The sequence below is a fragment of the Suncus etruscus genome, chromosome 14 (genome assembly GCF_024139225.1).
Source record: "Suncus etruscus isolate mSunEtr1 chromosome 14, mSunEtr1.pri.cur, whole genome shotgun sequence".
Taxonomy (NCBI): domain Eukaryota; kingdom Metazoa; phylum Chordata; class Mammalia; order Eulipotyphla; family Soricidae; genus Suncus; species Suncus etruscus.
Genome location: NC_064861.1, coordinates 78,325,467 through 78,346,437, shown reverse-complemented (window position 1 = coordinate 78,346,437; position 20,971 = coordinate 78,325,467). Strand labels below are relative to the sequence as shown.

Genomic DNA, 20,971 nt, shown 5'->3' with positions numbered 1-20,971 from the left:
CCACCTCAGAATTTCATGAAAAAGAATTTCACAAGTAACAGTGAATTTCATTTAAAGAATAAAAACCATCAGCAATAGTCCAGATTACCTCCATACTGTTAGTAAGTCCCCAACTCTGGGTAATATGCGTGAAATAGGTCCAAATACCAGTTACCTCTTTAGGATACTTTCTACTATCGATCTCTAAGTCATCAACGGGCAGTTTGAAGAGAACGTCTAAACCAATGAGTACTAGTTTTCCTTTGAAAAATGGTTATTTCATAAAGGTTGTTGCTTTTAAGGTAGTATATAGATAAAAACCACAAACCAGTCCTTGAAAATTCCTTAAGCTGATTCATAAAACAATACATGGCTCACTTCTATCTTACCATCAAGTCAATTCACTTTCTTTAGGCAGCATTATCAATCACCATTGGTTGGCTGTCTAGCAGCTATGTGAATCAACTACGTTTTGAGATATTTTTTGACAAGTAGGATTAAATCTATTGAAGTGTGCATGATATAAATCCACTGTACAATCTCTTGCAATTTCCAATTAATGTTTTAAAAAGTTACTAAAGTAATCAAAAGAAGCTTTTAAGGAGGAAGCAGAATCTTATAAAACCTCTGAAGATCTGGAGATGTAAGTCCCAACTTGAATATTAATTAGTTGGGATTCCCAAACCAACTGACAAAAGTTATTTATAACTCAGGCTCCTTTATCAATATAATGACTCCATGTATAATACGTAGACTCTATGTACTAAATCCCGTCTTTGTTCTGAAATTCTAAGAATCGCTGCATGATTTTATGAATTATTACTTACATACCTTATAATGGAAAGATTCTTCACACTGCTTGCATTGGTATATTCTTGTTTTACAGTGGTGGATCATATGATTCTCCAAATCTTTGCTATTGTCAGCTATGTGCTCGCATATAGGACACTGATACGGTTGTCTCTGTCGATGAACTCGCAAGTGTTGCTTAATGTAGCCCTTGTTACCACTCGCATAGTGACATAAGCGGCAACGGTAGGGCCGGTCAGTATTAGGGATGTATTCCACCACATTGCTTCCCGACAAACTGGCATCACTGTTGGGCTGGCATTGTGCATTATCCTGCAACTCTTTCAAAATGTCGTCATCTGAAGCATTCTGGTCAGTCCTTTCCCTCAATTTCTCAATGACAGTAAGTAAGGACATGCTAATACCTGTCTTAACTTGCCCATCTGATAATTCCTGCCTACCCTCTGGGAGCGCTACTAAGGCAGAGTTGCTTTGGTTAAAACCTGCTAATCCGTCTGAAGAATTTTTAAGTGGTGACATCATTTTAGAATAGGCTGCCAATGTACTATCTACTTGCCTTTGTCCAGTATCTGGATCTAAAAGATTAATATTTCCATAGTGTGCAAGGTTGGCTCTTGTTAGTTCTGCAGCTCTGATAGGCATTGTGACCAAGGCTTCTGCAGCTAAGGAGTGTAGTCTAAGAGACTCAGAATTGGTCCTTCTTCGGCCTGGAGGGGCATTCTCATCAGTAGCTAGTCCTTTATTTATTAGCTCACTGTCTTTCTTCTCTGGATTGCTCCAACCTATGATCAGCCCCCCAATGTCAACGGTACATTTGTTAGCATGATAAATTTCATCTGTTTCTTCACATTTGATTGGGGCTTCGGGAAGGCTCATGTTTTTTGCCTCTTCAAGTTCAGCATTTATGAGAAAATGTTTCTGTGAAAGAGTTTCCTCAGCACTCGGTAGACGTTCTACAATCACATTAACATGACCCTTTTTATTTGGGCTACTGCTAATGATTTTCTGTGCAGATGAAAGTAGGCTATCAGCAATCAGATTCTCCTCTGCATCAGAAATCACCTCTAGCATTTCTTCCTCATGAGGGTCTAAGGTAACAGACTGACTTAGATGAACTCCGCTCTGCTCTAAAGGAGATGAAGACAACGGTTCTGAGCTGCAAATCTGCACCTGAACTGAGGGCCCATTATGGATACTCAGTTCATTGTCTCCAATAGAAATGACTACTGCATCAACTCCACCAGATGTAGCAGTCACTGAAGAGTCTAGTAAGCCTAGGGGCTCATTTTCATTCTCAAAGATCGGATAGGAGCAATCAACCTCCCCAGCATGTTTCCATGCATGTGTTTTTAGCATTCTCTGCTGGCCACAGGTGTAGCTGCAAAATAAGCACCGATACATGCCATACTGTTCATAAGCGTACCATTTCCTCCTGCCCATTTCTGCCACAGGTGCAGTTTGAACAGCATGAACCCGTGGACTGTCCACACTTATTGAGATATCAGGAATGGCTTCACGGTTTCTCTCTGTAGTTCTTTGACAAAAGGAGTTGGAGGGACTTATGCACTGCTGAACTTTTGACTGAAAGTGACTCTTGGCATCATTTTCATGGTCATTAACCACGTGAGCTTCAAGTTCCTCTTGGCTCTTAGATGTAATATGGCACTCTGAGCACATGAGTATCACTTCATTCTGGTGCCCATGCTGCTTAATATGATCTTTTAATACAGAAAAAGAGGAAGACAAAAACTTACAAAGGCTACACTGGTAAGACATAGCCTTCCCATCATTCTGGGCAAAAGAGTCAGAGACAAAATTTGTGTGTGACATCTCGGCCCTTCTTGTATTAGCAGTTGATGTCTGAGTTATTTTAGCTGGAATCTCATAAATTTCTTGAGTTTCATGAGACCGTGGCATAGCACTTGAACGTGAGCGTTTTTTCCCAATTAAAAGACATTTTTGTGACTTTTCATGTTCCACTATCTTGCTCAATTTCTGGATAACGTGAATTAATGGATCTGTTTTAGCTTTTCTTTGTTCATCAATTTCCAAAGATGAACTGATGACTGTTTCAGCAGTTAATATAGCTTCCTGTTCCTCAATATCTGGCACCAACATGGCAACACTGCTGCTTTCTTCCATATCTAAAAGGATAACATACAATAGAAAGAGGTACTGTGTTAGGATAATAATAGGTATGTAATTCAGAAATATCTAAACTTAGTTTAAGCTAATCTAAGTATTTCTAATTCAGTAGCTCCTTATCAGTAAACCTATATATTTCTAACACAGACTTACATTGTTTGAAATTCCTTTTTGGAAAGCTATGTCAGATCAAGAATAAAGTTGGAGCTCTTTCCATCTTTGATTTCAAATCTTGGAAATGACTTGAACAATCTATTTTTCCCTTTCTTTCCTTCACTTAGACATCTAGCTGGACCCAACAGTATGCCTTCTCTTTTGCTATATGCAAAAAAAAAAAAGAGAAAGAAAGAAAGAAAGAAAGAAAGAAAGAGAAAGAGAGAGAGAGAGAGAGAAAGAAAGAAAGAAAGAAAGAAAGAAAGAAAGAAAGAAAGAAAGAAAGAAAGAAAGAAAGAAAAAGACATCTATTACTCAATAAAAGGAACATAGTCATTTTCCAGGTATAACAAATCCCTGAAGCTATGAATTATCATTCTATAGAGTCTTGTCTCCTACGTAAGATCCTACTTCTTTTTTTTTTTTTTTTTGGTTTTTGGGTCACACCTGGCGATGCTCAGGGGTTACTCCTGGCTGTCTGCTCAGAAATAGCTCCTGGCAGGCACGGGGGACCATATGGGACACCGGGATTCGAACCAACCACCTTTGGTCCTGGATCGGCTGCTTGCAAGGCAAACACCGCTGTGCTATCTCTCCGGGCCCAAGATCCTACTTCTGACGCAAATTTTTTTTTTACCTGAATCTTTATTATTGTGAAGATACAGTCATAAATTATAAATGGTACAGTGAATTTTACAAAGTACTACATAAAGGAAATGAAATAAAAGCAAGAATCTACTTCCTTCTTTTACTTCCTTCATCTTCCTGAAGATAAACCACAAACTATGTTGTGGTTTTTTTCTAGAGGTACAATTAGCGGTCAATCATTACTCATACACACATAATAGTTGTTTCTCCCCCACCACCAATGTCCTGCTCCCACAAGAGAAAGTGCCAGAGAAAATATTAGACATCCTAGTTGTACTTCAGGTCTAAATATGTCAATACTTAGGTTATAGCAATGCATGATGACCAAGGAAGTCACTGAACATAAAATGTTACAGCTCTTTAAGCCTAAATCTTGAATACTCTTATTTCCTGGCAGTATTGTCATTTCAAGCATTTCTTTTGGCTGAAAGTGAGTCTAATTTGTTGATTTGGATCAAATTTTAAGTTCAGGCTTTTTTCCAGCAACAAGTTTTGTTGGTTCCACATTTTAGGTGCATTTTGGATCACAACATTCAAAAAAGCCAGCAAAATGTTAATGGAACTAGAGACCAAAAACTACTATTCTTAAACTTCATTTATAGGCTCTAAATTCTTATTTTAGGAGGTATGTCATATCATGGCTTCTTGAGTCTCTGACACACCCCACTAGTGTGACCAGTTTCAGTGCTGGTTCTCCCACAATTTTGGGGGGGGGGATGTTATTCTAGGGGGGTAAACTTACAGCTTCTCAGTGGTGGGCTCAGAGGAACCATATGGTAGGCCAGATATCGATTCTAGATAGGCAAGTGCTCTATCTATACCAAGGTCCTCAAACTTTTTAAACAGGGGGCAAGTTTATTGTACAGACTATAGATTAAAAAGAAACTATGGGGGCCCGGAGAAATAGCACAGTGGCATTTGCCTTGCGAGCAGCCGATCCAGGACTAAGATGGTTGGTTCGAATCCTGGTGTCCCATATGGTCCCCCATGCCTGCCAGGAGCTATTTCTGAGCAGACAGCCAGGAGTAACCCCTGAGCACCGCCGGGTGTGGTCCAAAAACCAAAAAAAAAAAAAAAAAAAAAACCCAAAAACAAAAAACTATGAACAAATTCCTATGCACACTGCATATATCTTAGTTTGAAGTAAAATGGGAACAAATACAATACTTAAAATGAAGAACAAGTAAAGTTAAACCTACAAATTTACCAGTATTTCAATGGAAACTATGGGCCTGTTTTTGGCGGGCCCTAGTTTGAAGACCCCTGCCCGAGAAGCGGTGAGAGACAGAGAGAAAGGGAATGAGGGCATATCCCAAAAATGCACACTGTGGGTCAGGAGTAGGCTGCTAAGCAGGACACTCAGTGGTGACAAAAACACCCAGTGGGCCAGGTAAATGTCCTTGGAGGTCGCCTGAATGTGACCCACATGTGGTCCTCACAGTTTGAGAACCCGATCCAAGCTATATTATTGCTCTGGCCCCTGGCAGCAGTCATGCTTTCCCACTTTCATCTATTCTTCCTGGCACAGCATACCAGATTTCTATATCTAAGTACACATCAGACAAAAATGCAAGTATTTCATTCTCCTTTAGTACAAGCTTTTTCCTTGCTCCTTCTAAGCTGCTCTACGGGATCAACGTTGCTCTTTTCTAACTCTCACTGCACTCAGGGCAAGAAATGCATTCCAGTCTTCACATCAACAGCTACTTTGAGTCGGAAAGCCCAGTGCCTATTAGCCACTTCCTCTACTAAACAATCTGAGTGTCCTCAACTTCTCAAATGACTAGCTCCTTCACATTATTTTTTAAGTAGAAAGAACAAATGATTTTTAAATCTAAGTCTCTAAAGAGAGGACCTATGGAGGAAAACTTGCTTCTTTAGAAAACCCTGTCAAACTTCTCTTAACTTTAGTGCTTGAGGAATTCCTAACTTTGAGGCCATGGGGAGAAGTGACTCAAATGAAGACAAGTTTCACTTCAGAATCATTCACTGCTTAAGTATTACTTTCTTTCAATCCAACTGTTATACAACAGGAATCCTTAGACATTCCATTTCTTGCATGAGATATTATGCTCTACAGTAAATCTAAGGTGTCCCTGCCATGCAATGTGTCATCTCTGTGAGCTGACTGAGAAACTGGAGGCTAACAAGTGAATGTTTGCTTAATAAACTTTGCACACTCACAGGGTTATAAAGGTGACTCATGGTATTCCTCTCCTACTTGCTGATACAATAGGAGGAAGGCAGAGCAGTGCAAATTGCTCCCTGTGTATATTTTAACGTGTACCTTAAAAAGAAAGTAAAATGAAGAGGAGGAGGAGTTCATCTTATCTCAAAAAAAGACTAATACAAAAGAATCTGACACAACATTCAAATTTAAAAGCGGTGTCTGCTCAGGCATTAAGAGCTAATGGAAATTTGCAGCAGATGCTCCAATTTCCCTTGAACATTTATGTAAGTATCTCATTTTAGAGGCTGTATACATTTGGGAATAAGTACAGAAATGGCAGCTATAAAACAGATATGACAAAATAAAATACGTTAACAAACACCTGACAGACTAGTTTGGGCCACATGGCAAAATTAATACTCATGTCATTAAAACTAAAACCTCTCACTGAAATAAAGGGGCAGACATGCCACTTAAAATAAAGAGAAAGTAGAATGAAGCTTAAGGACAATTCTTCAAATTGTCACAAAAAGTATGCTTAGGCCAATAGCATATGCATGTGCACACACATAATTGCATGTCAAGTGAAATGTGACTTATTACGATAAAAAACAAAGTACAAATAAAATTCTACTGGATCAGTAAAGATGCCAATATTAAAGAAAATTTGCATAACATCCATGGTCAATGTAACTAATTTAAAAAATATTTGCCAACGAGAGGTAGAGGAGGTGGAGATGAAGAAAAACGGCAGATTATATTACTGAAGTTGCTCACTATATTCTTTCTACTTGCATTTGGAGGGGGGGGGGGCTCAGGGATCTCTCCTGATGGAGTTTGGGGACCATATGAGATTGAACCTGGGTTGGTCACATGTAAGGCAAGCGCCCTACCTGCTGCACTAACTTTCCAGCCCTATACTTCTAGAAAAAACTACATTGACAAAGTATCAGCAAGCAATATTTTTTGGAGGGGTTGTATGGCATTGTGGACTACATATAGTGTTGTTATATGTTTACTCTTGGTTCTGTGCTCAGAAATCACTCCTAGAGGGAATGGGGAAAACATATGGGGTACCACAGATCAAACTCAGGTTGGCCGTGTGCAAGCCAAGTACCATTTCATTTCTGCCCCCAGCAAATTTTAACTTATACTTTACACAAAATACTTGAGTGAATTAGACAAATGCACACACATACATATATATGGACTTTCAACAATGTGGCACTAGACAAAGTTGAATCAATGATTCAATGATCAAATCCTAACAGACTTGAGAGAGAATTTTGGTCTAGGATTAATAAGCAATTGCTTCATGAAGAGATAAGATACACACTATATTTCAAAAGATGGGTAAGATGGATGTGCAGGATGTGATCCATTCCCCCCACTTTAGGCTTCCAGGCCCTTTGGGTTCTTGTTGAATTGTCAACTGGGGAGCCAAGGCAGATCAGAGGGAGAGTAGAAAGAGATCAAGATATTCATTTCCTTAGTCTCCTCCCTTGAGAGAGGACTCCAATTGGTCATGCTCCTCAGCTGAGGCTATTTAGTTCAAGCAGACTGCTCTCTAAGACTTTTCTGGCAGTGGTAGTTCTTGTTTGGATGATGCCAGCTCCTGATAACCATACTGTCCATGGTTTCCTCATATAAATTCTACTATGAGTATGCAAGCATATTCTCCCTGAAATATCCAAAGTTGAGAGTATCCTTTATTGTTTTGGCATCCTGCTGACACAATGTATGACTGACAAAGAAAGCAACTAAAACTCTTTCTGGAGATGAGAGGAAGCACACTATGAAGGGGTTAGTGAAAACATTAGCATGGATGAATAATAGGAGGCAAGACAAGAGGCATTAGCAAAATACATTGGTTTGTTGTCTGGAGTCTTTAGACATTAACAATTAGACCAAACATATCAAACTGTTACAAATAAACATAAGTTGCATCCCAAACCAGAAGTTCTAAATCCTTATCACTGTCTCAGATCTTTCCCAAACAACAGATTCCACCAAAAAACCCTTGTAATTAATGTCTTTCCAAGAAAAAGGCCAAATTATTTCAGTTGTCTTTATTCCCAATAATTTGCTATTTTGTTTATCGTATATCTAATTTGCTCCTTTCAAAGTGATAGCAGTACAGTCAAAAGTAAATCAACATGAACAATTCACAAGGGCATTAATAGGATTGGAGAAAGGTTGTAATTATCTGAGTAGTTTGAAGACAGTTTAGCAAGTTATAAAGAAGCTTCTCTTTCAGAATGAGTCTGTTCTTTTTCAGCTAGATATAAATTGCAAAACAGAAGAAATGGCCAAATCCCCATTCTCCTATGTGATTACAAACCTCAAAATTTTTATTTTGTGGGCCAGAGAGACAGCATGGAGGTAAGGCGTTTGCCTTGCATGCAGGACAATGGTTCGAATCCTGGCATCCCATATGGTCCCCTGAACCTGCCAGGAGCCATTTCTGAGCATAGAGCCAGAGCCAGGAGCCAACCCTGAGCGCTGCCGGGTATGACCCAAACCCCTCCCCCCAAAATTTTTTTTTTTAATTTGCTCCAACCAAAAGGCGGCAGAGGACATAAGCTTTTGAGTTTCTCTCCTTGGTTAGCTGCATGTCCTAAAGCAAGTCACTGTTCCTGTAAATTTCAGATTCCTCAGATATAAAATGAGTAATGTCAAAAGAATTTGCATATGACTAAATTACAAACTATAAAATTAGTTCTTGAAACTGCTTAGTGTCTACAAATTTACCTTACTAATGCCAACTATAAATTATATGAATTAAACTTTCCTTAGCATGGTGCTATTATTAATGGCCACTAAGAAAAAGATAAGCATAAATATATTTATGCCATATATGATATCATATATGAATTTCAGTCTAAAATATCAAGGCTAGCAGTTATTCTGAGAGATTATTTTAATATAGCAGCTGCAATTAAGCCATAAGGTGTAACTAATGTTAACCGATATTCATATTTAACATTTATTGAGCACCGATAATGTGTCAAGCTCAGTGGTAGAACATTGTTAAGCAGGAATTCTTGCTCTGGAGGAGGGCCTGTGGGGATGCGGGGTATTACTCATGTAATTCCTGGTAAGATTAGCCTCCCTTTGGCAGAGAAGGAAGGTGAGGCTTACCAGATCTAACACCATATCTGGTTTAAGAAAAAGGATCTGGGCCTATTTGAGACTAAATCCATTCTTCGTCAAGACACCCATTTTCCTCTTAAATTTTCCACAAGAACAAAAAATGCATCAATCTGATACGGCTAGATTATATCAAGCATATTAGTATCTGCTTGTCATAATTTGTTGGGACCAGCCAAGTAAGTGTTAGACAATTTTACAAGTAAGGAAACACTCAGTGAGGTGTGACTTACCCAAGGTTACATGGCTGTTAAGTGTCAGAGCCAGTGTCTTTCAAATCAATTCCTGAAATTAATAGTCCCTCGGATCAATCTTCAAATTCAGCTGTGGCCAAGAATGAAAATATATTGTATCAAACATTTCTTTCTCTTGATTAGTGACTTTTAATTTTTGGGGCAGTGAAAAAAATATTTAAATATCCTATGTCAAAAAAAATGTCAGAAAAAAAATGTCAGAAGTTTATACATCCCAATTATGACACAAATTTGACATTTGATTAGCCTTTGGGACTGCAAATTAGAAAGTAAATTTTTACAGTAAGTGTGTGTTTTAAGTTTTAGTTCAGAATTTATCAGACTCAAGTCATATTTATTTTTACCAATAACAGGAGTAACAAATTGTATATCATTTTAATTGGAACAACAAAAACAAAACACTCGAGAAGATGATTTGCAAACCTCAGCTTACAGGTACAGCGGGCGGGCCTTTAAACACACTACTTAAATAGGTTTCCTACCCTGGGCCTACATTTCTTTGCAGTTCCTTGTATGAGCTGGAAAGAATTAAAAGGGGAAAGGGAAAAAAAAAAAAGTCAAAGAATGCGGTTCCTTTTATTTAGAAAGCATCTACCTTTATCGATCATGTTCATATATAATTCAATTCACTACCGGGCAGGGGGGAATAAAAAAAAAAAGGCACGTCTGCAAGGGTTTTTCCCCTTGCAGTTCATTTGAAAGAAGTTAGTGATGTCAAGGGATGTAAGCACAGACTTGCTCTCGTCCTCAATGATACGAGACACACGCACAAACATAAACACTGAGTCAGAGCAGAGTCCTGAAGAAGTACCAAAAAAAAAAAAAAAGAGCAGCCAGCAATTTAGGGAGGGGTGCAGACACCCCCATTGCTTTAACTGGGTGAACAAAGCAAAGAAAAGGAAAGGAAAGGAAAGAAAAGCAAAGAAAAGAAAAGAAGAAAAGGAAGGAAAGGAAAGGTCGCCTAGGGCTGAGGGAAAGTCATCTCCAGCTGGGGAATGTCATCTCCACCTAATGAATCACCCAGACAGACAGACAGTCAGGCTGGCAGTCCTCTTACTGCAACCCATCACCCAGATGTTAAAAAGGTGTGAGAGCAGGCCTAGTAGTGATCTCCAGGGTGATCACTTAACACCCTGAGGTGCAAAAGCTTGAGGAGGGGTACTACTCTGGAAATCTGGGGTGCTTTTATTTATTTATTTTTGACACCAGAGCGAGGCTAAATTCAAGGCTGCGGGGGAAAGGAGAGTGAGTGAGCAAGAGATGGGGCGAGGCCGCAGCGAGCGGGCGGGCGGGCGACCTACAATCGGCCTAAGCGCTTTCGCAAGAGGGGAAGGAAGGAAGGAAGGAAGGAAGGAAGGAAGGAAGGAGGGAAGTAGGGAAGCGGCTGCCTGCGGCTAGGCTGGCAGCAGGAGTGCGAGGAGCGGCCGGGGCCCCCCAACCCTAGCTGCAGGGCCACCAGCCCCGGGTCTCTGCAAGCGGGCGCAGGTAGAGAGCGAGAGGCCTGCGGGGAGGACGCAGCACATGGCTGGCGGCGCCAGGCAGGCAGGCGGGCAGGCAGGCAGGCAGAGGGGGCGGCCCCGGGGCGCGGTACCTGCGGTCGGGCGGCGGCTGCTGCTTCCGCGAGCCTCCTTGGGGGGGCCGGCCAAGGGACCCGGCCGTACCTCGCCCTCGTCCTCGCCTCCCCTCTCTCCCGACTCTTTTTTGGCTTTTCCCCCCACTTTTTCCCCCTCTTTAGCCGGAGCTCCAAAATGGCGGCTCTGGGCGCGGATCACGTGACCCGCGGGCGGGTCATGTGACCCGAGTGGCGGGCGGTGGGGGCGTGGCCCACGTCCTCTCCGCCTCCGGGCATTCTGGGTCTTCGGGGTTGAGCGAGTGCAAGAAGGGTCACCGGGTGCATGCATTGGTTTTGCTGGCGTTCAAGCATCCCTCACTGGTGGGTGGCCTGGGTTTTGGATTTTGTGTGTGTTCTGTAAAGAGTTTTTACCCCCATCTTATCGCCCCTAAATGCCTGGGGGGCTCTCCTTATCAGCCCATCTCTCTCTACTAGGTTTCTGCCTTGAGCAATGAAGTTCTCATTCTTCTGTTTTGGAATCTATCTGCTACTGCATTTAATTGGGCCCTTCCTGGTTTTTTGTTTGTTTAGGGTATTTTTTTTTTTTTTTGGTAGTTTTAATGGCCAAAAGGTGTGGTCTTGCTAGCTTTATTGCAGGACCTCTTGATGGGCAGAGCTGGAAAGGTGGAAGATTTTCATGGGAAGGATTTTTTTATCCTAGGAATTGTTAGGTCAGACTTGTTATTTCCATTCTTTCTTGTAACCCCAGTGCTCTGAGAAGTGCACTCTGGTGCTGTCACTTTCACCTGTTTGGTGACAGACTTTGTAAGGTCACCTCTGCCCTTGTTTGTCTTTCCCAGACAAAGATGGAAAAGTATGAATGAGGCAGTCCTACAACTTAGCACACTGGGCAGTTTCTGGTGGCTAGCAGCTAGCTACTCAGCAGAATCCTTGGATCTGGATTTAGTAGGTAAAACTACAGATCAGTTGTAGAATTGTACTGAACTTGTAGGAAAGGACTGGATTCTTAGAGGCTTTCAGATATTCCAGATCATCTTTGCAGCAGGCTAGATTCTCTTGTTTTCAAGTGGGGGAAAGAGGCTAACAAAGTTTTCTTCAGGCAGGTTAGTAATCCCCCGTACCCTATTTCATACAGATTCATCTGAACTTGGTGTTGTGTGGGGTTGTGAGAAATCGGCAGTGAGAATCCTCCTGTTCCATATCATTAATTTAGGCCCAAAACTAAGGAAAGAATAGGAAGAATGAGTACTTTTTCTTTTGGTAAAAGAGATTGAACAGGAATTTAGTTTGTAAGGATAGAAGGGACACATCAAAGGAAACAAAAATACATGAGAAAGAGAGAGAGAACAAAGAAAATCTCCTTCTTAGGAGCTGCTGACACAAACAATTGTAGTTTATCAGTTTATCTGAAAAGTCTTTTCTTTCATGGTCTTAACTATACATGTCAGTGAGCCTGAAATTGGGCAGAACAAAAATCAAAGAATTACTTGATCATGGGAAGGTGCAAAAACACAGTGAAGTAGGGGAAACTAGGGAATTCTTGAACAAGTAAAAGAACATTGGTTTGTCTTTGAAGTCTTGTTGTTACTCTTGGTTTTCTTCTTGCTCCCAGTGCTTTGCTGGAACAAAGTTGACTAGATCTTCTCAGACCTATTCTTGGCTCAGAAGTGTGGCTGATGAAATTCATGTGACTGGGAGTAACAGTGTCACCTTGGAGAATTCATTTTTGGGGGAATAGCAAGTTTGGGGCTAAGTCTACAGGTGCTTAGGGGCTGCTTTTGGCAGTGCTGAGACTTCAGTGCCGAGGACTGATTTGGGATGGGCTGCATACAAGTCAAATGCCATAATCCCAGAACTGTCTCTGACTATAATACAAGACTTCTCAGAATATTCTTTCCCCCTGGCTTGATGACTCATAGTATTTGAAGTGATCATTCGAAGTGACTACTTTGTGTGTGTGTGTGTGTGTGTGTGTGTGTGTGTGTGTGTGTGTGTGTGTGGTTTTTGGGTCACACCGGCAGTGCTCAGGGTTTACTCCTGGCTCCATGCTCAGAAATTGCTCCTGGCAGGCACGGGGGGGACCATGTGGGACGCCGGGATTCGAACCGAAGACCTTCTGCATGAAAGGCAAACGCCTTACCTTCATGCTATCTCTCCGGCCTGAAGTGACTACTTTCTAAGTCTACTTAGAGGAATAATATTGAGGTAAATTACCTGGATGGAGCTACAGAGTGAGGAAGTCACAGGGATTTCGAAGTTGTATATTGCTGCATAATCTCACCACTGGTGTCTTCCTCGCTAAATAGAATCACTGGGAGAGGCAGAACTGATAGGAAGAAAATGTTATACTGAATAATGTTAATGAAAGTACATTCATTCCTGAAGAATTATAAGATTCAATGTAGAATGCAAAAAACTCTAGATAATTTATAAATGCACCAAAGAAGCAAAATCTCAGTATTTTCTTTTCCTATGCAAAGGCACCCCAGAGGGTCCTGAGTGATAGCACAGTGGATGGGCCATTTGCCTTGCATGTGGTAGATCCCTAGCATCCCATGTACTTCCCCTAGCCTGTCAGAAGTGATTTCTAAGCGAAGAGCCAAGAGTAACCCTTGTGTGGAGCCAGGTGTGCCCTTCCACCCCCCAAACCAATCAACCAACAAAAAGCATTCCAGAAAATCATAGTAAAAGTTATAAAGGGCAAAATACAAAGGCATTTAACTGTAGTTGCAATTAAACTTGTGGATGTTTAGTAGAAACTTTCAGACACTTGCTACAGAGTGTGGTTTATTATGAAAACAATTCACTAATCACCAGGTTTTGCAGTAGAGAAAGGAAAACTTACTTAGTCACCAAATGAGAAATGACCCAGATAACTGAATTCCTATCTCCACACGTCTCCTTAGACCATCTTGGGATCATTATTTAGCTGATAAGGTCCAAGGTTTCACTCCTCCAAGGATCTTGAGTCTGTCTCTTCTAAAATGAGCCTGAATCCCATCTGGCATGTGCTTAGCACCACCAGTGCAGCAACTAGAGCACAGTTGACATTTTGGGAACCTCAAGGACAATACTGAAAGTTGCCAAGGTGATGACTGTATGGGACAGCAAACTGGTTGAAATTTGAGCTGACTAACTTGTTCCCCATTTACAAAGAATGCCTTGTCTTGGGTATAACAAGATTACATTAGATTTCATATGAAGGGATTAATCATGAATGGTCTTGGCATAGTAACCTGTATTTCTTTTAGTTGTAATTTTTAATTGCAACCTTTAAAAAGTAATGCTACCTCCAAAAAGGAATGTCTAGGGAGAGATGAGAGGAGACAGGAAAAGTAACGGAAAAAACTGAGAAGATAAACGCAAATGTTTTTCCTGCCTTTCTGGGTAGTTCTCCTGGGACTGTGAGCAGGTGGACTCCATCTCTCTAATATTTTCATCTTACTTGTAAAACATGAGATTCAATCTATCCTTTTTTTTTTTTTTAGCATTAGATGTCTGGTGTATGAAAGCATTTAATTAAAAAAAATCCTCTGGGTTCAGAATAGAACTTCATCACTGAGAATAATGGCAAGATTTTATTTTATTAATGAATGAAAAGATTGCTTGATGTAAGTCAGAAGGAATATAAGATTAAAAGACATGATATAATATTATATACACAGCTGTCAGTAATAAATTAACATTATCTCTGGGTTCCTTACACTTTGCATCCTGAATACCTACCTAGAAATACTTCATAATTATAGTTCAGGTCTCAAGAACCATCCATAAATTATCCATCTGTCATTCATTTTCTGTTAAAAGCTGCATTATTTCAGCAGCACACACACCATCTAAAATCTCTGGTGCTACAAGGCATACAGATGAATTTATTTCTTACATAGGACCCAAATAAATCAGAAGAATTATGGCAGCCAATGATGCCTATGAAGATTTGGAAGAGCAGGGGGCACATATTGTAAGGGTTGGGGTCTGCGCCAGCTAGCATGGGTCCTGCTTCACTTTCAGCTCAGCTGTTTTGGGGCCTGTGCATCTGACTGGTTTCAAAGAGGCCAGTGAGGAGATCAGAATCTTAGAGCATCCAAAGCAAGCCTGCAATCTAGGTTGTGATGGAATTCTAGTCGGATCTCTCTTAGCCCCCTGAACTGTCTTACACCCAGCATCTGGGTTGTAAGGACAAGAATCCATGGTGGTGACACCTAGTGGCTTACCTCGATTGTGCAGTCAAGCCAAACTTCAGTGGGGAAAAAGCTCAAGTACCTGGTCCAGCTAGCTTGCACCTGAAGTTAAAATGAGTTTAGGCTTTAGGTTTCTGGCAGAGATTCCCTGCAAGCCTGTTGACTTGGGCTTGGGATCCAGCAAAGACACCAGCAGGCTGGGAGTGGAAGTGGAGAGGGGCTGCTTTTGAGGACGTAGGAGGCTCCTTTCAGTCTGGTCTGCATATGCCACAGATTGGTGCTGCCGCAGAGCGTGGCTCAGTGGAGCGGGCGCTGGAGCGGGGCGCTTGCCTCCGCCAGACTGTCTCTCTGCTTCAACGCAGACTGGTTACTGGAACGCTCAAGCAATTTTCAGTCGTCGTTGTCAATAAAGTCAGTCTCTTCTCCACCAGGGGAATGAAAATGAGATTCTGAGACCTCCAAAGGGCTGTCTCCTTTGGCCACTTTATCTGCCCAGAAGTCTCAGCCGAGTTGGGTGGCAGCTATTTGCTATGTCCAAAACCCTGTTGACAGGTAATACCACCTGCTTCTGAACAAGACAATGTGATTATAATAGGATGCTGTGAAATTCTCCTCAGAGAAGCGGTTTCCTTAACGCAGTGACCTTTATTGATGAGAGGGGCAGAGGAGGAAAATGAAAAGAAAGAGGAGAAGAAGATGAAGAAAGACACTAAGAGGAAAAGTAACTGCTAATCAAACCCAGAGAGTCTGGCTAAGGGGTAATCCTAGAGCTTCAAAATGTGTCATTTGTTATTTTGACAGCTCTTCTTGAGGTGATGGACTGGACAAAGTCACGAGCAGCAGCTGTCTGGGAATCCCACTTCTTGCCTCCTTAAAGCATCAGGAAATGGAAAACAGCCATTTACTTTCTGAGAGTCTCCAGTTCTGAGCTCCTCTTATAATGGTGGAAATCAAGCATAAGGAACATTGTTGAATATTTAAACTCCTGGGAGGTTCATTTTATTGGGGGAAGAAATCTCAGTGAGAAAAGGTAGGGAAAATGCATATGGCACCCAGAAAGATTCCTCACCTCAACTTGCAGGCCTTTTCTGTCCATGAGGCCAGAGCAGATCACCTTAAATTCCTGTCATTGTTAAGTTGGAGAAACCACTGAGTGATGGAAATGACACATCAGAATCAGGCCTGAGCAGTGCTGTAGAGAACATAGGTGCTTCCTGAACAGTGGCTGGCTTTCACGGCACCTGTCCGTCTTACACCAGCTCATCTACCTCAGTCATACACCCAGGCCAGACAAAAGATGGCCTTGTGACCAGACAGAAGGGGGAAAATCCAAGCAAAGTTCATGACTGGATCAGTTTGGAATCTGAAATACAAACCATCAATGGGATTGGAGTTGTGAGGTGAGAGTGGACACTGAATGTCTGGCAGAATTGCAAAGAGTTTTTTCTGTGTCTTTTAAGGCAGTTTTGGATCAGAACAGGGCAAAGACCTATTGGTTCAGAGTTGAAGTTGGTCCAGGCAGAGACATGCAGCAGTGATTTACTGAGACAAGTAAAGTGTCTTATTTGACACTTCTTTGTGGAATTAGCTCTGTGATCACTCATGAATCTTGGCCTCAATGTTTGTTTGTTCCTGGTGGAACATGTATGCGCAGGGCTCTGACAAACTTGAGGTACTTGTCAGTCAGTCTTATGCATTCATATCATCACCCTGACCTGAAATCCGGTTTAGAATGTAGCTACACTCGATAAACACTGAAATGGAAGGAAGAGATGGAACTGAGGATATGGTGAGCAAAGTCTTTGAGGCTGATGGGGAATAGGGTGTAAAGTGAAGGGCCAGGTATTATGTTTATGTCCTCAGCAGGAGACATAGGCACCCCACCCCCACTGACAGAGGTGGGCAGGGAAGTCAGAGGATACATAAGAAAGAAGGAACCAGAACCATCTAGCTTTTCTAAAACCAGCTCATCAGTCTGGGGTTTGATATGAGCCCAGTTCGGCATGTCACATATGACGAGTTGGATTTCCAGCCTTCCCCCCGCCCCTAAATGTGGATTTGGTTGGCAACTGAATATGTGCTAACACCCTAAGATTCCGTTACATTTTGGTTAAGAAGTCCAGAAGACTTTGGACTTGGCTTTGAAAAATTGAAAGTGAATTGAATTTGCATGATTTAAGTGGCTTATTCAGATGAACACTGCTATCTCTACAGATTTAAAATTTGAAAATTTTAAAGAGTTGATATTTCAACAGCAATGATGACATCTAGGGGTTGGTTTCCACAGGTTTAAGCTATTTTTTCTACATTTTGGAAAAATAAGGGTGATAACACATTGGATCAGTCAAAAAATGTCTGGACCATGTGAACCTGGTTGGTGGCCAGGGCAACATTGATGGATTAAAGAAAGGAGAAAGCAGGGAAGTGGCTTCTGTCATCTACAAAAACTACTTCTCAAATGGTAAAGCCACTCAGTTGGCTTCATGTGCTTATTGTCACCCTGGCCTTGTGGCCAGGTGGTGATAACTCCACCACCACCTGCCTTGTATTCACTGGGCTCAGAGCACAGGCTTGAGCTCCTTCCTGTGTTTTCCATTCTTTGATGAGCTAGTGAAGAGAGATTTTGACAGTTTGCCACATTGCTACCCTGATTTTTCACCATATTCTTCACCAGAATGGAGTTGTGCGAATGGACTTGTGCCATTCTCTTGACTTTATTAGACTTTTTTAGACTCAGAGGCAACTGCTATCTGTTTTCAGTGAATCAACTGTCAATGAAAATCTCCTTCTTTTATTTTTGCTTTTTGGGCCACACCCAGTGGTGCTCAGGGATTACTTCTGGTTCTGCACCAGAAATTGCCCTGGAAGGCTCAGGGGACCATATAAGATGCTGGGAACTGAACCCAGGTCCATCCTGGGTTGGCCATATGCAAGGCACATGCCCTGCCACTGTGCTATCACTCTGGCCCTCAGTGAGAGAGACTGGGTACAGTCTCTCTCTCTCTCTCTCTCTCTCTCTCTCTCTTTCCTTGCTATGTCTTTGTCTCCTCTCTCTCCTCTTTTAGTATGGTTGATTTGGGAATATTGGGGACCTGAAAAATAATATACATAGGTTAAACTTGGAAAAACACATTTTATTTTGTGGATACCAAACATGTTTGTTAAGAGGAAATAAATAATCTGTAAAAAAAAATCTATGAACACACTTGAAAAAAATCACAAATATTCAGATCATGTTTTAGGCTCCTCTCACAGAAGGTGAAAATTCTGCGATAATTTGTGCAGGCTAAAGTTAGTTTTGTTACACTGATAAGTAATAATGTTGCTTTTAGCATAGGAATTATGGAATCTTTGGTGTTCTAGTGGAAGCAATACAGAACAGAGGCCATCTCTGCCGGCAGAGGAGTAGTTGGCTCTGGGTGTTACCAAGCAGCCAGGCCTATTTCAGGCTTGGAAGTTGTATAGAGTTTGCTGAGGGTATCACTGTAAGGATAAATGTCCTCATCACTTCATATCCTGAGGATCCTAAGATGGGCCAGGAAATCCTTTTTGTTGTATCTGCAAGTCTGGAACTTTCTCATTTCTCTCTTTAGTGGATTTTCCAGTTTCCTGCCTGAACAGTTTCACCTACTCAAGAGTTCATTTTATGGTCCTGACCTTTCATGGTTTCTAATGCAGATAGAGATTAGCCTCTATCCTGTATTTTCTTTGCCTTCCAGTTGTATCAGACTATTGCTTCTGTTGCTCCTAAGACCTCCTCCTCTTCCTCTTCCTCCACTTCCTCCTCCTTCTCCACTTACTCTTCTTCATTCTCTTCCTCCTCCTCCATTTACTCTTCCTCCTCCTCTTCCTCCTCCACTTCCTCTTCCTCCACCTTCTCTTCCTCTTCCTTGTCTCAAAAAATGTCATTTTCTCAGGGAAAATTTACCTATCCTTCATGACCATATTCAATCCCTGAGCTCTTTGCACCAGATTTCTACCTTAATTGTATTTTTCTTACCATGTTTGTTGCAGTGGGTCAGTTCACCTCCATAAAAGGGAGTGAGAAGTGGTTTCTGTGAGTTTAGCCAACTCACTGTGGAAGCATCATGCCTGACACTTAAAGGTGCTTATAAAGATGCAATACATAAATGATTACATGCACAAAGGTGGCATACACATGGTAGATTTTGACTGAGATACCTACAATGTGCAGGTCTACCAACCTTGTATCTATCTCTGAGTTGTGTGCTAAGGCCTCTGTAATTGAAAACCATTGGTTGGTAGGAAGAGTGCTTGTAAACAGCTGACATTTGTTTCTCAGGTTGGGTGCAGGAAGACCAAGACTAAGGACTGTTGAGGGCTGCTCCTCTAGTCCATCTGGGGCCATCTTTTGCTATATCCACCTGTGGTAGAAGAGGAGGGCTCTCCCTTGGGTCTCTCTTCTAAGGCACCAAACCCCTCCAATGAAGATCACCCTTGTGCTCTGTTCTTCATCCTCCAGAAAAGCTGCACAATGTGATCTTCAGAGTAAGATCAGTGTAAGTCTAGCATTCCCTCTGATGGTGTACAGGGATGAGACGATAAATAACCTTGCTAAAAATTTGGTGGGTGCTATAACAGCTTGAGAAAATTCTGATTTCAAAAAAGACTTAATATCAGAGGATTTTAGTGTTGAGTAAATAGAGTTTCAGTTACTTGAAGAGGATCATTATTAGCTCAAATCATGTAAACTATAGAGGCATCTGTATTACCAATTTTTCATGGTGAAGATCATCTATATTAGGTACAGATTCTTATAATCCCAACCCAGGAGAGTCCAAGTTTCAGTATTATTATATTCAGAACATTCTCATGGTTCTGGAGAATGAATTTTATTAATTTACCTTCTGATTTCCCCCAAAATCATTCCCCTCAGCTTAATATTGCTTTGGTGAGAAAAAAATACTATCCTGTGACTTTTAATTTGGAGAAGAGGTTTATAATTGGTAACCGTTTTGGAAAAGAAAATGGTGAACCCAAGGGGACAGATACAGGTTTAGTACCCAAAAACATCTCTCTTGGGTGCTTTTTATTTTGGGTGATTTTTTGATTGTCTTTATGTTTGTCCTAGATTTCATAGTCAAGAGAAATAGATAACCTGTAGTTGAAGAGTATCTTTTGGAGCCCCACCATTTTTGCATCTTTGGACATGTTGCTTTCCCTCTCTGCCTTAATGCCATTCTTTTAATATGCAGAGAATTGTTGTGGGAACAATAGTACAGAAGGTAAAGTATATGCCTTGCACATGATTGTCAGGAGTTTGATTCCTGGGATCCTATATGGTCCCCTGAGCACCACCAGGAGTAGAGCCAGTAATATCCCCTGAGCATTGCAAGGTAAGGAAAAGAAAAAGGGGGTGACCCCATGCAGAGGATAGCCTTTTAGATAGACCTTTCAGTGCTTTTATGAGCTTTAGGAATAAAAATCTGCCTTGATAAGTGCTCCTATGAAAAAATATTTTTCAGTAGTAACTGATTTTAGTATTCCTTGAAAACTTTCCAATGCTTGGGTAAGGTTGTGATTTGAAGTCGCTCTCAACTTACTTTCTGTGTGTGGACCTGAAATCACACCCAGGGTCTCATGCCCAAAGGCATTTGCTTCTGAGCGAAGCTATAGAATGCGCTGTACCTTTTCATTCAACAAATCTTTCTTGAGCACCAATTGCATGCCAGAAGCTACACTATACACAGGAATCTCACAATGCCTGATTTGAAAGGACTGACCAAGTAACCCCCACCAGAGGCCTTTAACATAGTGAGAGAAGTGGGAATTCAGTTGGTCAATGAACATCATGAGGGTTAGTGGCACTGATGCCTCCTCTAAAGAGTTGAAAATTCAAATACTTGTGATTCCTCCAAAATTGACAACTTGTTGACCAGAACTATTA

At 41.3% G+C, this 20,971-nt stretch overlaps 1 protein-coding gene across 1 annotated transcript in view; it reads right to left on the bottom strand.

Annotated features, from left to right (window-relative positions):
* Nucleotides 1–11,058, bottom strand: part of ZNF507 (zinc finger protein 507) — a 37,204-nt gene extending 26,146 nt beyond the window's left edge. The window contains exons 1-3 of the mRNA XM_049786230.1: nucleotides 10,901–11,058; nucleotides 9,289–9,379; nucleotides 811–2,933 (exon numbers count right to left, since the gene is read on the bottom strand). Coding sequence (XP_049642187.1) covers nucleotides 811–2,931 — 2,121 coding nt within the window. The 5' untranslated portion in view covers nucleotides 2,932–2,933; nucleotides 9,289–9,379; nucleotides 10,901–11,058. The remainder of the gene's footprint in view (nucleotides 1–810; nucleotides 2,934–9,288; nucleotides 9,380–10,900) is intronic.
* Nucleotides 11,059–20,971: the final 9,913 nt, after the last annotated feature.